This window comes from Dermacentor variabilis, chromosome 2 (genome assembly GCF_050947875.1).
Source record: "Dermacentor variabilis isolate Ectoservices chromosome 2, ASM5094787v1, whole genome shotgun sequence".
In the NCBI taxonomy this organism is placed as follows: domain Eukaryota; kingdom Metazoa; phylum Arthropoda; class Arachnida; order Ixodida; family Ixodidae; genus Dermacentor; species Dermacentor variabilis.
Window position 1 is genome coordinate 257,316,380 of NC_134569.1, and position 18,076 is coordinate 257,334,455.

Sequence of the window (18,076 nt, forward strand, 5' to 3'; positions counted from 1 at the left end):
ACGCTGCTACGGTTGCTAGATTAAAAATGACTACGGCCACCACGTCTATCAACCCAGACAACACAACACATCCTCAGGATGTCCTCAAATGGTCAAAATGTCCTCATCCCGTAGCGTACGAACTGAGGACATCCCTAGCACGACCTGGTATCTTGTTCCAGAAAATGTACCTTATAGAACATCCTCAGGAAGTCCCGAAACGAGCCTACATTTTTATCCTGTAAATGTGCGTGATACAACGTCCTCTGGAAGTACTGAAAAGAGCCTACATTATTATCCAGAAAATTATAAATGAATTATATATATATAGCACATTAATTGTCAATTAGCGATAGTGACAAAAGTTCATACACCTGCGGCAACGAACGATATGTATGCTAACCATCATATCTATGCCATAAATGTGCATGCCGTCATAAATCTGTCTTGGAATTAAGAATAAGGCAATTGAATAAATCTTCAATTAATTAATTATATAGTGAGAAAGCGTACATCTGATATAGATGGTGTATGTAGCCTTCTAGACGTACTCCAGGCAGGTGCAGTTGGAAACGTCGATCCGCCCCTGCTGCTTCCGCTGTGTGGAAATAAGTGACCTGCACCTATCTTTTGATGCTGTAGGCATTCTTCGGCTAAGCTTCCCCCGAAATCTGCCTATCTGTTCGTCTTTAATACTTGACCTACGCGCTCCATAGGAATAAATGGGGTAACGTAAAGCTATACGTGGGCTGAACCCGGTGGTAGCGCAATACCAGGCCGACCAAGGCAGCGGAGGTGAGTGGCCGATTTTGGAGGTAGTGCAATGCCCGGAACACCCACAGTTTAGCTGAAGCAGGCTTAAACCTATGCAAATTTTCAACGCAAGAATGCTGAAACTTATACTAAAATGTAGGTAGCAAGCTTGATTGGACTCCCCAGAAAAAGACTGATCCCACGCCCTCATAACCGCTAGCCACTGTTCCTCCACGTGGCTGCAAATAGTTCGTACTTCAAACTTTCCCTGTTACCTAAATAAGATGGTAACCACAAAAATAAAATTATAAGCGCGTAATTTTGGACGTTTTCACTCGTCTGCTATAGTGGTATGGTGAAAGCGTAATTTTTTATTGAGCTGAAATAAAACGCATGCTTCGCAGCAGCTATTTATTGCCAAGTTTAACTTAAGTCGGCAGTGAAATTTCATGAGTAAAACGGGGTCGGCAGTAAAATGACCTGTACCGCTGACTTTTGAGGATTGAAATGCTCAGACTTCATATACTTTGTTCACGTCTGTTGCACGCCTCATCGCTTCCTCCGATGAAAAGCCTCTTCAAGAACAGCAGACGCTCTGTAGGTATCAACAGAGTCCTTCCATGTTTTTTCTGGTCACGAAACTGCCGCCTCAGTTTCATATAGCGCCAGCGCCCGCCGCTAGAGGCGCAACCGTGCATGAGAGGGCATGCGAACGCCGCTGCCGCTGTGGTTGTGTGTGGGCCAGCCTCGGTATTCTAGCTTTCTCAACTTCCTCAACCATCGCTTTAGTTTCACGTAACTATTTTTAACATTGAATATAATTAAATTACTGCCTGAGCGTGTCTTCTGCGATGATATGAGCGCACGGGACGAAAAAAAAAAAGCCGCTCATAACATGGAGCTTGCGGCGGTCTCAGACCGAAAAAAAAGAAAGATCTGGAATTTTAATAAGAGCCAGAACCGCTATACGATTATGAGGCACGCCGTAGCGGGGGACTCGGGATTAGTTTTGATCACCTGGGATCCTTTAAAATGCGCCTAAATTTAAATAAACGGGTGTTTTGCATTTCGCCCCCGTCGAAGTGCGTCCGCTGTACACGGCCGGGCGGTCTCGGTCCGGATTTCTTCATCATCGCCGTTCGCCTCAACGCTTCGGTGGGCTCCGCTTTTTATTATTTGCCTTAAATTAAACACCGCGCATTCGCAACAAAACGCCAGTGGTCCCACTTATCACCAGATGAGTAAGCGCCAATTCTCCGTTGCGCATAGCGCCAGATTGTTCGCCGAGCACAGCTGTTCAGTTTCTGTTAAACTGTGGTAGAGAAGGACTCTGTGGGCAGTATCTTATAAGGAGATGAAAAGAATGAAATTGCTATTGCAAAGGGCTGCTACCATAGAATACTTCATGACAAAGAAAAGCGAACTGAGCTGCTCCATGCGCTTAAGATTTCTTGCAAAGCGATGCCATTTCTCAATAAGATAATGCAAGACGAACTTCACTACTAAATGTCTTCGGTGCGGCGTTTAACAACGGATTAAGGCGAGCCTGAAGTGTTAGGTTCAGTTGAAACTAGCTGTAATTAGGCAATTGCCTTAGCAAGCAGTCGTTTAGAAGCGTCAGTAAGCCCAGCACTTATTCACGCTGCTCGTGGTTTCGACGCAGAAACGACGAGACTAGGTATTTTGGTTCTTAATTCGCAACTATTTACAATGTGTTAAAATGTTGCAATCACCGGTCCTGATATTCTTATCATGGTCGAAAAATTAAAAAAGAACTTTATAATTCGATTAAGAAAAGAAATAAAACGTGTTGGTGCAAAAACAAAATACAAGCACGATCATTTATTTATCATGTAAAAGAAGCGGAGCGAAATACAGATAGTACAGAGGCGTCCGGTCATAAATGGTCCACCATTCACAATGCAAGAAGTTTGTTAAAAGCATCTTTGAAACGGCGTTAGTCTTCAGCGTCGGCTTCTCACGCTCCAGGGACACGTCGTCGCCGTTGATGTTGAAATTGTACGCAGTGACGATGTCCGAGGCGTCAAAGTGTTTCGCGCACACACGCGTATACTTCGATTCGAAATTAAAACCGCCACTTTCCTGCCGCGGTATGGCCCGCTTCCATTTCTCGCGCTGTTCCTTGTTATTAGGTAAACTGAACAACGACACCTTTTCGGTCGTGCCCTTGTAGCCGGAACGGCACCCAGGCACGCAACACGTGTTCAGCATCGTTGTCCCACCCCGCCACTTAAACCAAACAGCCCAGCACTCGAAAAATAGCGCAGCACATGCACATAACGCACCCGATCACTCAGCTTGCCTCGCACTGCGCGCGCGTTTCGGTACGCGAACGATGCCCTCTGTGGCACAGTGGCGCCGCGTCGCGGCACCTTTGGGCAGCATATGAACCTCTCCCATAGCGTGACGGCGGAGTTTCGTGACCAGAAAAACATGGAAGGACTCTGGTATCAAGCAAGACGCCATTTCGAGAAGGCCACATTGGCAGGCGGAGTAACACAACCCCGCGCGAGCCGTGTGTTGGTCGCCAACTGGTGTTTTCTGAGGTTATATACTACCATACAATGATTACGCACTATCCGACAATTTCTCAGGGGAGTTTCCTTTACGTTTTTTCGCTTCCAAACATCCGTTTTCTCATATTTTTCTAGGCTGTGCTTCAGTGGCTTGCTTGCACGAAGAGCCGGTAACATATATGGCGCATGCTGGCAACGTTGTGCATGCAACAAAGTCAAGTCACGTCCAAGAGGAAAGCCAGTCAGCCGTCAGCGTAGAACGACAGAAAGCTGAGCTAGTTAGTAAGGATTCATTATGCAAATAAAAGTGAGGCGTGCAGACAGGACACAAGAGTAGAGAAGTGGACAACACGAACGCCGACAGCGTTCGTGTTGTCCACTTCTCTACTCTTGTATCCTGTCTGCACGCCTCACTTTTATTTGCATAATGAAGCCGTCAGCGTTTCGCGCGTTTTCTATACTTTCCGCGGCCGAGTTTGCAGCGACCTCCGTTGCGGTATTTTGTTCCTTGGAGGCGTGCCCTCGGCATCGGAAAAACGAGGTGAGTGCATTTTATTTGTTAGTGAAATAAAAACCTTAAGTGGAGGAGTTTGTTGCGGTATTCTAGAGACGACTACTTTTTTACGCTTAGCGCCAAGTACCGTTGTCCACCATGTCGGCGAGTGACCGATGGTTTTGCCGCTTGAGAAACCGAAGAGTAGATGAATTCTTTATGATCCTAAATCCATCGCAAACTGGAACTAATAGCAAGCAGAATAATGTGTACCCATCTGGCTCTGGAGAAAGCACTTGGCGCAATCAACTTGACGCTGCTAGTGGGAGCTCATTGTTCAGCGATGTTGCATCGGAATCCGACCAACGTTAGCAGCCCAGCATCGAGCACGACTCCACGTTCTGCAGCAGTAGTTCGGATTCTGAGTGCCTACAGGAGCAAATGAAGCAAACGAATGTGCAGCAAGAAGAGCAACTTGAGGTAGACGATGTCGCGCCGTTCAGCGACCAATTACAAGCATGGGCCATTCAGTACGGCTGTTCCCACAGCTCAGTTTCTGCCCTTTTGAGACTCTTGCGTGTTCATGAATTTTTTTCTTGTCTTCCACAATGAGCAAGAACGCTGCTAGAAACGCCCAGGAAGTCATTAAACATAGTCAACCTAGCTGGAGGGCGGTACTGCCACTTTGGTATCATGCAACCTCTTCGTGAACTGCTAGAAATAGCAAAGGATGTACCATTGGAGCTTGCTCTCAATTTTCATTTTGATGGGCTCCCTCTGGCAAAGAGCTCGAGAAAACAATTTTGGACGATACTTTGTCATGTAAAGAAAATCGAAGCTCATGACACTTTTGTTGTGGGTGTCTTCGGCGAGAAAAAAACAGATGATGCAAATGAGTTTCTTCGTCAGTTTGCTGATGAAGTTAAGGAAATCGTTAGCTCTGGCATCTGTTTTGGCGCACAGGTTATACCTATCAGAATAAATGCCATCATCTGTGATGCACCTGCAAGAGCATTTATCCTGAGTGTAAGAAACCACACTGGGTACTACAGCTGTACAAAATGCACTGTGAAAGGCCTCTACAGTGAAGGGAGAGTGTGCTTTCCGGCAAAAAGTGGGAATCTGCGCACCAACACCACATTTCGAGGCCAATTTCAAGAGCAACACCATATTGGCAATACGGTTCTTGAGGAGTTGCCACTTGACTTGGTCAAATACGTGCCACTGGATTATATGCATCTTGTGTGTCTAGGAGTCATGCGAAAACTGATTCTGCTGTGGTTTCGAGGTCCCAAGCAGATTAGACAAGGGGATTCTGCACAAAATCGCATTTCAGCCAAGCAAGCAGCGCTTTCCCTTTTTGTACCATCTGACTTCAATCGACGTCCAAGAGGCCTACATGACATAGCTCGCTGGAAAGCAACAGAATTCAGGTTTTTTGTGCTTTATAGTGGTCGACTGGTGTTTTCTGTAGTGCCACAAGGGACGTGTGAAAACTTGCTGTGTCTTCATGTAGCAATAACCATACTTGCATCACAAAGCACAGTAGCCGCCGAGCTCGACTATGCTGAGGAGCTTTTCAAGTTATTTCTTAGAGGCTTTGCAGAAATATATGGACAGCACCGTGTATCTTATAATGTACATGGGCTTTGCCACCTTACAGATGATGCAAGACATTTGGGGCCACTGGACTCATGGAGTGCATTTCCGTTTGAGAGACACAGACACATGGGCACCATCAAAAAGCTTCTGAGAAAGCCGCATCACCCACTGGAGCAACTGTCAAACAGAATTGCTGAAACAAAGAAGCTTCAGTGCAGAAAGAAAACGACTGTAAGCAATTCCCCTCTGCTCACTGCACAACATCAAGATGGGCCCTTTGCGCCTCTTTGCCAAGGGCCACAGTTCAAAAAAGTGCCGTTTCCAGAAGGAATTTTGTCTTAGGAACTAGTAGCAGGAATAACTGCTGCAAGCTTCTTGATGGAAGTGTAGTTGTGGTGGAGAACTTTGCCCATAATGCACAAGGTATGACATAAATAATTGGAAGGAAGTTCCTGAAGAAAGATGACGTATATTTGACACCTTTTCCCTCATCAGCACTGGGAATATTGATTGTGTCCAAGCCTTCTTTGCTGCGGTGTTGGCCTGTGACATGGGTCTCAGAAAAACGCATGCGAGTTCCATTCAAAAAGAAGCTGGTTTTATTTCCTCTTGTGCATCTGAAGATGTAAATGATGAAGAAACTCCTGTATATAATATTGTACAATACGCATATTGTTCTTCTTTAAGGTGATCAATATGCAGTCGTCAAGTTTCCAGAGGAAGGCAACTCTGTGGCTCTTGTACATACCAAGTGGCTGCATGGTGATGTCTACTTGTGGCCACAGGCTTCCAAGAATGTTTCGTATTTAGCAAAATGTGGAGCCTCTCCATCCTCCAACTGGCAAGTCGTGCCATGTGTGCCCATAGACACATTCAGTAAGTTTTATATTTCTCTTCTAATTCTTTTGTAGCATGTCTCATAACATAGTAACCATGTTCATGTTGGCAATGTACTTGAAACTGCAATGTGCACACACATCTCTGAAAAAAAGGAACTTTAGAAAGATTTTATTTGGTGGCACAACTGTAGTTTTTACATGCTTACTAGGTGACAATAACTTTTTCATTCAGAAATGAAAGCTGATATAGGCACTGGCGCAACAATTTGTTTAAGGTTACATGGTAACTCTAGATATCTTAACATTATTAGAAAACTTATCTAAAATTACATTCAGTTGAATAATTGGGGCAATGCTTGAATTTATGCTCATTAATATTTTTCACTTTCCTTAGGAACATATGATGCAGCGCGACAAAAGCTCAAGCAAGCTGAAGATGGGTCAGACTTGGGGAGTGAAGTGGACCTGGGAGGGGGCAAAAGAAAAAAAAAAGCAACGAAGAGCCCTCAGCTCAAGTCCGGAAAGTGTGCAGCGACTACCACTTCCACCGCCCTCTATGATGAAAAGTAAGTTTACTATTTGTTTTTTACACTAGCAAGCTTTCTTCACTAATTCTTCGTATTCATTCTTCTATGCCACATAATTTTCCCCAATTATATGCAAAGTAGGCCTGCACCTTCAAAGAAAACACATGTGGGTTTCCCTGGCAGGTGGGCAGTGACCTGCCATTTTGCAAATTCACCTCTACATTGTAAATTTTCATACAGCTCTGTAAAATGAATCTCTCTGCTTTCACTAGAAACTGGCAACATCTGAGCTTTGAAATCACATTACATGTGGTTGGTACACTAAGGAATTGTAGCCTGTTTCTTGAACCCTTTCAATGTCGTCTTTTCAATTTTAGAAGCACAGAAGAGGGAAGGGAGACGTATTCACAAGCAGTCATCACATGCATCAACATCTAGGACTAATGATCCCAATGTTTGCAGTAAGTCTGTGCCTTTTGATAATATAATGAATGCATGTTTAGAATGCTGTCATTGAAAAATTTGAATATTGAGAAGGAACTGCTCCAAGGTGATGTCTGCCAATGGCACAATAATCTTTAAAAATGTACTGGTAGCATAGCATGTTATAGAAAAACAGTCAGGATAGGATGGAGCATTTATATTATTGACAGGGCATGTTTTCACAATTGCTTGTACCTGAAGCTGTTGTTGCAAAAGTGGAACATAAAGCAGTTTCTAATGGCATTTTAACGGCTGTGCATTTTGATGTACAAGATTGAGACAAGAGATTTGAGACAAGATTGACTGAGATTGACAAGATTGATTGTCAACCAGTGTCTTATTTCTGGACACTGTCTTTTTTAATTTACAATATCCCTTTGCTTCGGCACTTCCAGTTTCTTTAGTGTTTGTTAGAGACAACCCGTCATAGTAGCTCAGTGGCTGTAACATTGTGCTGCTCAGCACGAGGTCACAGGTTTCACCCTGGCTTCGGTGGCTTTCTGGTGCATCATAACAGCACCATGTTGTCAACATTAACTTAGAATCCTTCACTACGGTGTGCTCCAAAACCACGTCACAGATGTGGCATGCAAAACCCCAGTTACATTTTTTTAGTCTTAGGCACAAAAACAGAGCTTTTGTACTTTATGTATTTTCTTGATGATGATTGAATTGGTTATCTTTACTGATTTTTCTTATGATTTGCTTGCTACGTTATTTGATGCTTGTCAGCTATTCACATGAGTCGGTGTGTTTCCTCTCCTTTTTTAAGTGATCAAGGCGCAGTGCAATGTGCACAAATGTGTGCAAGCGAGACTGCGGAATCTGAGGGTGAGGTTGAGTCTGGAGGGGAACAAGATGCAAAGCAAGAATCATCAGGCATTAAATGATCGTTCACAGCGCACTCTTTGATGAAAAGTATGTAATCCAGCATTGTCTGTTTCCTGCTTTCTTACAGAACCTCTTGAAGTCGTAGCCAAAAATGTGCAAAGGTTAACTTCTAAACGTTGTCTTGTAACAGAACTGGCTTCCTTTCACAACCACTAATAAGCAGTAACACACCTTAAAGGCCTGCTGCTGAACATGACTATGTATTTTTCTTTTTTTTTTTTGTCGTGCAAAGAAGCAAGCCAAATGGGAAATTCACAGTGCAACAATGAGAAGTGGCATTCAAGTCAGTCTGCTGCACCTATTTCAGGTGATGATAAGCATTTAAGAATTCATATTAAGCCAGAGGTTTCATGCGTTAGAGGATTGAGTAATCTTACAAGGTGTCTAGAGTCATGCATTCAAAGTAAACGGAGCAATTGTAAGCAAGACAGTGATACAAACCATGCACTAGATGCTCTAGAAAGGCCCTGCACAACGTTTAAGGAAACTGTTGATCTACATCAATAGTTTATTTTTCTAGATGTTCATCATTGCTTTCCGTGTGTAGATATATGAATTTGTGGCTTAGAAATTTTGTCCATTTTAGATGGACTATTAGGTTCAATTTACAGAACTGCGATATCATTTTTATTGCTGAGTTACAAAAAACATCGTAGTTTCATTTCTGAGAATTTGCGATTTTTGCCAATTTTTATTTAACAAATTGACGACATAAATAAAAATTTGCAACTGTCACTACATCCTTTTTCTTTTCAATGTAACAAACCTCTTCAAATTTAGTGCAGTGGTTGCCGAGAAAATGGATTTCTCCTTTCCCAGGTATTTAGATAGGAGCCTTCGAGCTAAGCTTCCTCATAAGGGAGCCAGTTGCTCTTTGGGGCTCGGATTATTGTTACTATGGCCTAGAGCACCATTTGTGTACTCTGTTAACTTGTTGACTGCTGCTTATTGACTAGTGTATGAACTTCAACGTATTTTCGATATTGCGATAAAGCCGCATTTAGACCAGATGCCCAAGCAGAAAGTTTGCTCCCTTTTGGTTTACTTTGGGCAGAGGATCTGTGCAATAACCAGAAACGTTTTGGACTGCATTGTGTGCAGTAATAGTAGTGTTGCGCAACACACTTTCCATCATTACCGAATTTCTTGGCTGTGATTGGCTCTTGTGTTGGCTCCTTCCTGCAATATTGCGGGAGGGAGTCAATTGTGGTTGAGACTTTCTATCAGGATCGGGCTCAAGTCATAATAAGAAGTGGCCGTGTGACACCGATGTTACATTAGAACTTTTCCTCGTTTTTCATTATGTTAACACGAAACATGATTGGCACTGCCAGTTTAACAATACAGTACCACGTCTTTTTACTCAACATGTTGCCATTATAATTGGTAGCAAGGCAATTCCTGATTCAAATATCTGCTGCATTTCAGTAAGGAAAATGGTTTGGCAAATTTAATTGGATTTCCCTATGAAAAAAACTCGCCTGCGCTACCTTTTCACACTGCCTTCGCATAGCTTATAGATGTAGTGCCACCACTGTGCAGGTTTTGACTAAAAGTGGAGAGAATGCTTGGCAGAGCAATGTTTTTGGGTTCCCAGAGCCCAACAAATGAACTCAATATAGCAAAGGGGCATTAAAGAAACTTATTAAATTCTATTTTTTGTTGATGCTCTTGTAATAGCAAAACAACCACTCTTGTGGGCTTGGCAAGAATGAAGGATGGGTAACTACTGTGCTGAAGTTCCACACCAGTCAACACTGATTTTGACAATTGGCTACGAGCTAGCTATTTGTTTATCAATGAAGGACTGCATCACACTAAACATACCAAACTAAACCTGGCAACTGCATGAATATTAACTGATCAGCCAGAGTGTCCTCACACATTTTCTTCGTGAATTTCGGGCATTAAGCAGGTCATCAGGCTTCTACAAACAGTAATCTTGAGAGTCGAGCACCTGGGAAGCCAACTAGACGTAATCAAAGCAAAGATTTGTGACCAACAACTGCAGCCTGAAGCAGATTTGTTAGAAAAACCATTTTGTGGCATTACGAAGGTCGAACTGTTTGATCAAGGCCTCTCAGGAAGTGCTGCAATGAAGTCAAAGTTGGTAAGCGTTTTTTGTTGAGTATTGTTATACAAGAATTTGATAAGCGTGACGTTGACTGACATATCTCACGGTAAACATTTCCAGGTTTCTGTCTATGAAATAAGCAAGTGTCCTTGCTTGTAGTATATGTAGATTTGTAGATGTAGATATGTAGATATGTAGGTTTTATGTGCGCTGCAGTTTTTAATTCTAGGTAGAAAAACGTGTTTGTTTTCTTCATGTATCCTAAAGGCCTTTTTACAGGCATTACATAGAGGCTTACATATCATTACATAACATCACGGGGAATAAATAATGAAAATATAAAAGCGTGAAATGTACCTAGCTTCTTGCACTTAAAAAACAAAACGTAATGTATAATAGCTATATCTTAAAGGACTAATTTTGTGAACAGTGTACTTGCATATTCCTCAGATCCAACATAACACAGTACCTTTCAAAGTCAGTGTTTATGTCAACTAGTCTCTTGCAAACCTGAAGATGGCTATTTCCTTGAACAGATGATGTGAGCAATTACTCATATCAGCAACTCCATGTGCGTGGACAATGAGCCCATTTCTACAGTTCTCTAGCAGCATTACCACTAGAAAGCTTCTACATGCGATACGTATTTGCATGACTACATATCTAGTGGCATTTAAAATGTACTGCACATTCATAATTTTTGTCATTCATGGTGCAGCAGTACATGATGTACAAAGTTTCAATCTTCTGAAAAGCTGGTTGCGACAAAAGGATTACACGCTTGACATATGCTGCCACCTGCACTCGGTTTTCCATTACACCAAATATATTAGCCTATCACTTCCAGTTTATTTATGAAAAGCATGAAAGTTGTCCATGGGTGTGGACAGTGGGACTGAAGAGGGTATAGCAGTGATGTTAACAGTTTTTGCAGTGCCATTGTAGTGCTTAAGTGCGTAAATGAAATAAAACAAGACTGCTACTTTGCCTGTCATTTGGAATTGCATTGAACTTTTTTGTGAGATACTAAGCGCTGACCTCTGAGGTATAAAACACCGGTGAAAACATAGTGACATGCTAGAAACTTATAGCATGTTTGGTATAAGATGTGGATCTTGTTTATGATTCTTTATGCTTTAAAATCTGCAATCATGTTTTGTTGAACCTTGCACTACAGCCTGAAACTCGCCTTCACTCAGTGGGTGGCTTGAAAATTCACCTGCTATAAAAAATTGCTTAGCGTTCTTTGTACTGTTGGTATTTCTGTAATGGTATAAAACAATGTAAATTGCAGGTACGGGAACTCGCTGCCTTAGGAGGAACAAATGTTAGTTTGTCTGCGCGCCGCATTCTTGAAGCCCTCATGACCCAGGAAGTGGCTGTTCAATATAGTTGGCTCGGACAAAAAGGAAAGAAGTTCTTGTCGTTGACAACCTGCGACTTTATATACAGTAAGTACACTTGCTTGATTATGTAATTCAATTTTCAGTTGTCTTTCAAGTGTTACCTGGTGGACACTGTATCCTGTTTATCCACGACTGCACTTATGTCAGTTACCACAAACATCATTTTACAGTATCCTGTTTCTGCTTTTGGCAAGTTTCTTCCCCTTCATCCTGCAGGGAAATGGATTTCTAGCGTTAAACTAAACACTTAATGTAGCTTTCAGCAGGTTGCTGTGGTGCACCACGATAGTTTTCTAAGGCCCTTCAACGCCTTACACCTTTAAGGAGTACTTATGCTATTGACTTATAATCATTTTTTTAATTTTGTCTCCACAAGAACTGCGTGTGCACATTGCCTTAATACCAAATAAGCTCACATTGAAGAGAGCACGTGTACGATTAAGCCACTTTTTGTGAACAACCACATAGGTGCATCATGCGCAATATAAATTGAACGAGTGCTACCTGTTGGCTGATAAAATAATCAGGAGGGCTACATTGGGTGCACACAACACCTTCAAAGGTCATGTGTGGTTTCTAACAGCATGTGTGAAACATGCAAGTTGTGAAGTTTGAATCTTTCTACACTCTTAAGCCGACACTATTTTCTCTTCCTATATAAAATAGTTCATCACTGGCTTGCTCATAAACCTTTGCCTCCCATCATGACCAGAAAAGTAACATAACTGCATTAAATGTATATCCTGGAATATTTTTATTGACAGCTAATATACAGCATTAAATTGTGTAAAATAAACTGCAACCCACTCATATTTTGTTACCCTCTCTGTTACGACCCTGCTCTCTTTTATGCCATGACTGACTGTCAAGATAACTACAGAGCATCTCCTTATTGTTGCAGAAAGTGTCAAGTGCACATTTGAAACTGTAAAAAGAAGTGAAGTTGAGGACGTTGTAAAAACGTGGCTCAGACACGCTGGGGACAAGCTTAGAAAGAATAACAAACAGTCTGAAAAAGTCACGGGTGAGTATTTCTTCTGATAGGTTCTCGTAATTATTAAATTTAGGTTTCCACCTAATAACATTTAACTAGTAAATATAATTCAAAGGTTTTCCTGTAGCTGATCTGATAGGTGCTTAAAAATACAATCAGAACCATGATTATGTTGGGCAGTTTAACATTATTTAGTGGAATATAAGCATGCAGGCAACAGGTCTTTTTATGCTGGTACTCTTCTGTTTGCGTGAAGTGTCCACTTGTCGTATTTATTCGAGGAGAAGGCGAGCTATTTTTTCTGAAATCCTCAGCCAAGAAGTTACCCCGTACCTTATATGCGACGCTGATAGATTCAGTGACTTATTCAATATGGCGGTAGCAGTGCCACATCTCTGGTGATCCTAATTTTAGACATCAGTGAGAGGTGTAGCAACTAATAGGCTTTGGCAGGTGAGCCAGTATGGTATTCTGTGCGTACATTCCATAGTTAGTATTTGAAAATAAAATTTAATAATAAAGATGAAGTGTGGGTTTATGTGAATTTCTCCTTGAAATGTGGCTTCTGTGGCAGCACGCTCCACACTACTAGGATACCACACCATAAGACAGCATCCGCATATAATCCCAAATGGTCATTCAGTTTATTCTGCTAACTTTCACCGCCGACACTTCAGGAGTAAGATGACGCGCTGTGCTTTTTGGTATTTCCAGCGAATGCCGACGGGTGTCAATAATTCGTCAGCTACTGTGTATCACCTTATATTAGATCATACCAGGTTTTTTCTTGGGTGCCTTAACTGCACCCTCACCTTATAATCGAATAAGTATGGTATATGCTTAGAACTACAGAAAATTGAGCTAGTTTGGTAGGGGTTCGTTGTGACGGAAGGTAAGGCATAGACACGAACACACGAGAAGAGAACCAGAAAACACAAACGGCATTTGTGTTGTCTGGTTCTCTTGTGTTTTGTATCTCCACGCCTTACCTTCTCTCACGAAGGTATATGCCTTTACTTCCTCTTCATAGAGAGTTAATTTCCCAAATGTCCCTTTTAATTGAAGAGTACACCTTTAATTGCCAAGTTAAGTTACTGGCATCTCTTTTCACTTGCTTCCCTTGTTTTTCTTGTAAAAGTAAGTCCTGAATCTGTGATTCATTGTGCGTCTTTTCTAGTGCTGCTGGAATGACAACGCAGGCCTCACGGAAGTGCAGCATGTTCCAACCACAGCACGGAGGACTTTTTTTCCACAACTTTTTGTTTTAATGATAATTTCCTCATTCTAATACTCATTTTTACTTTTCCGTTTTTTAATATTTAAGGATTGTATTTTAATTCCTCATTTTCTAGTCATTTTTAGTCAGTCACACTTTATCACTCATTTCTGCATTGCTGTAGCAGGCAGACAATTTTTTGCGCATTAAGAGTGATGCCTTATGTATTCATGTTTTTATAATAGATTTTATATTTAAACTTTTGCGAGCCTTCCTTTTGCAAAAAGAAGTATGTTGCGCATTGCGTTGTGAAGTGTACATGACATATTTAAAGAGTAGGTCAGCAGTGATATTTACACAAATGATTCCATGGTACAACAACACCATATAATCACATTCATGGATTCTTTAGATGTGGACGTGAGCACGTCTTGGAAACATGCCTAAGTGGTCCAGAGATGGTCCTGGCAGAATGTCAAAAGAATATCCACAGTATGTGATTTGGAGAAAGAAATTGATTTGGGTCGGCAGTGACATTTACACATGTAATTCCATTGTACAGCACCAGTATGTAATAACATTCACGGCTTATTTAAAGGTGCATAGGCACATCCTGGAAAGGTACTGAAATGGTCCAGAGATGATCCTGGCATTATGTCTAAAGAATGTTCACAGTATGTTCTTTGGACGGACAAATGGATCCAAGTAGGATCAGTTGAGGACATTTTAGGATGGCCTGAGGATGCTCAGATATCCGCGATTCCACATCCTGCGGACAGCCTCAGGATGTCTTTGCGTTGTCTGGGAAGCGTCTCAGGAACTGGCCACCTCGGCGCGTAGGAACATGGCGGCGCTCTTGCAGTTCCCAATTTCAATGCATGGGCCCTATGGGTAGCTTGTCCTCTAGAGTCAGAATAGTAACTCTATGGTGGTATGCATGGGAATGCCCTAGAGGGAAATCTGGCGCCACCGTCTATGGCAGTTTCTAAAGGGCCCCTGAAACGGTTCACACGATCTGCCCCTACAAGGTACAAAATATTATTGTGATTTCGACTCCAGTGTCATCTAACGCTACCGCTTATGCCGGCATCCAGAACATTCACACAAAAGTCGGCGCTCTCGAGGTCTCTGCATACGGGGCCGCGCCGGAAAACACTTGCAAAGGGGTCATAAGCAACGTTGACCCTTCGATAAAAGAGCATGCCCTCAGAAGCATGATTGTAAATCAAAGGAACCCGACCGCCATTGAGGTCAAGAGAATCAAAAACACACATGTCGTTGTGATCCTCTTCGACGGACTTCGAGTCCCAAACAACGTCATGTGCGGAACGGCCCTATTGCCATGTTCGCGTTACAAACGACAAGTCGACGTCTGTCACGCCTGCTGCCGAGTCGGGCACAGGGCTGATGTATGCCACAGCAGCAAAGAAGAGAGAAGTAGATGCCACAACTGCGCAGAAGCACTCCCAAACGGCGCTGCAGAACTACACAACTGAACCCGAAATGCAAGCTCGTGCAGACAAAGATTTCACGTCCCATACGTCGTGCGAAGACGCTGGAGAAGAAGACGAAACCGTTCCGACAGAGATGCCTACCCGTACGAGGTCAATGACCCAGTGGCCATGCAGCAGGATCCGGCAGGTGGCTCCATCCCCAACCAGCTCTCCCACTCCAGAGGGCGTGCTCAATCCAGAGGGCGCTCTCAATCCAAAGGGCGCTATAAGAAGCAAGAATAAGCATGTGCTTGCTGTGGTAAAGCTAGGGAAACTACGGAGCATGTTTTATTAGAATGTGAAGACGTCTACCCAGCGGTCAATTTAGGCACCACTGGCCTCCTTGAATCCCTTGGGTTCAGAGGGAGCAGTGGTAAAGCAAACATGTCCGCAGTAGACATTAGTAAGAGGCGACTGCAGGATTGGTGGAAGAAAAGTAGGGAAACGACAAAAGACGGAGACGTACAAAAGCACAGTTCGCAGTAGGGGATCAGAAAATTTGGGCGTGGTAGTTCATAGTGTTTTTTTTTATTTTGTTATTGTTTAACCTAGGTAGGATATTAGGCAGTATAGTAGCAAGAGCTTGGCGGCGAAACCCACCACCCCGTTCCAAAGGGGACGCTCATAATATCCTTCCATCCATCCACGCTCCCGATCCAGAGGGTGCTCTCAATCCAGAGGGCGCTCCCGCTCCAGGGGCCGATCCCGGTCGAGATCCAGCTCCAGGAGGCCCGGCAAGAAAATGACATGGGCCGACATGGTCGGCAACAACGGTTCTGCACCGCCAACTTCAAAGCTAGGTAAGGCACAGTCAGAGCACGTGGCAGACCCGCGAATACACAAACTAGAGAGGGAAAACAAAGCACTCAAACAGGAACTATATCTGAACTCAGGGCAACCCTAGCCAGGCTAGAAGGCTGTGTCTTAAGAAACAACACACCGACACCCATCCCTCAATCTTCAGGGACCATGGTCGCATCGTGTAGCACACACAAACGCAGGGCCGTCGTCATCCAAACCGATGACACATCCGACGTGGACGCGTCTACGTCTGATGTCAGCGAGGCTCCTTCTAACGCCTTCGTCAATGAATAACAAAGCTAAGCGCAGCAAGATGAAGAAGAGCAAGTACAACGTATTTCAATCGGCAACTACTGAACTTAAGGAGGTACTCACTCAAATCTGCGGCTAACTCGACCGCCTAGAAAGACCAATCGCTCATCCCAAAACCACGAAAATAATCCCCACGCCGGACCCAGGGCGCATGTCTGCCCTGGGACCCACACCAGCGCCGCCCGCACCCTCCAAGCCGCCAGGCTCAATGAGTGAGTCTAGCATAAACGGGGCCATGCAAAACCAGTACAATGGATAACGCACCAGAATATTTCAAGATCTGACAATGGAACTGTAACTCATTCAACAAAAAGAAATCTAACCTAACGCAATTCATTAGATCATGTAAAGAAAAGCCACACGTCATCATCCTACAAGAATGCGGGGCGGAGAAAAACATTCAAAACATGTCCTTCTCGGGGTACAGGGTTTCCAGGCCGACCCTGGACTCCGAGATCAAACAATCCAGGGGCGTTGCCACTCTGATCCGCAAAGATGTCAGCTTTGTGGAAAGGGGCACCCCGACGTACAAAAAAAGCCCAGAATCCATGCTCACAGAAATCATCCCCAGTCGGGCCCTAAAGAGCAACCTTTACATATTTAACGTCTACAGTTCCCCGACTGACAGACTCAGAAACATTAACAAACTTCTCACATCGGTCGCGGCGCAAGCCAAGGGCAGGCCACTGATCGTTGCCGGGGACTTCAACGCGCACAACACCGTCTGGGGCTACGCCACCAATGACAGAAAAGGAATTAACCTTGCCGAGTGTGCGGACACCCTAGGCATGCAACTCATCACGGACTCAAATTTTCCGTCGCGCAGAGGCAACTCGGTTCAGAGGGGCACCACCCCGGACCTGACGTTCCTCAGAAACGCTGACGGGTCGTGGGACAACCTGCGAGAGGACCTTGGCACTGATCATTACATCCTAGAAATCAACGTCCGCATCACATCCACATCTCCCAAGAATTACACCTACGTCGACTGGGACCTCTTCAGAAGAATGAGGGGTAATGCGGACAAACAAGGCGAAACCTTCGAAGAGCTCCTGGAAAATCTGAAAATTACGGTTGCCAATGCCACTAAAGAAATAAGCGTGGATTTGGAGGTGCCAGCCATGGACTCCCGATTCGCACACCTCCTGGAGGCCAAGAACGCGCTAAGAGAAAGATGGAAACAGCAGAAGCTAAACAGGAGGCTGAGGTCTAAATTAACGAAAATCAACAAAGAGATTGAAGAACACTCCAGAAAGTTGAATGCGCAGCAATGGGATGAAGTGTGTGATGAGGCGGACGGTAAAATGAGAAGGGGCAGCAAGTGGAGCCTTCTTAAGAACCTATTCGCCGACAACAACAAACCGACCAAGAGTTATGCCCGACTAACGATCGAAAGGCTCGTTCATCTTCACACGAAAGAAGGCACGAGTCCGCGGGACTTTGCTGACGCCCTGGCAGACATCTACCTACCAGTAGAGCGCAAATCTGTTCTGTGGGACGACCCGACATGCGAGTATAAGGGGACACCTCAACTATCGCTGGATCGTCCTTTCGAAGTTTCGGAGATTGTGCACGCCCTTCATGAACTAAACGGACGCTCGGCCCCCGGCCCAGACGGACTAACAAACAAACTACTCAGAAATCTAGATGACAACGCCATACAAATCATTACGAGC

General features: G+C 43.7%; 1 protein-coding gene across 1 annotated transcript; it reads left to right on the top strand.

Annotated features, from left to right (window-relative positions):
• The first annotated feature begins 26 nt into the window (after window positions 1-26).
• Window positions 27-16,659, top strand: LOC142570770 (uncharacterized). The gene is made up of 8 exons (XM_075679107.1): window positions 27-147; window positions 6,052-6,240; window positions 6,598-6,769; window positions 7,108-7,165; window positions 8,337-8,411; window positions 11,473-11,629; window positions 12,486-12,608; window positions 16,547-16,659. The coding sequence occupies exons 1-8, from the start codon at window positions 27-29 to the stop codon at window positions 16,657-16,659; spliced, it is 1,008 nt and encodes a 335-aa protein (XP_075535222.1).
• The last annotated feature ends 1,417 nt before the right edge of the window (window positions 16,660-18,076 follow it).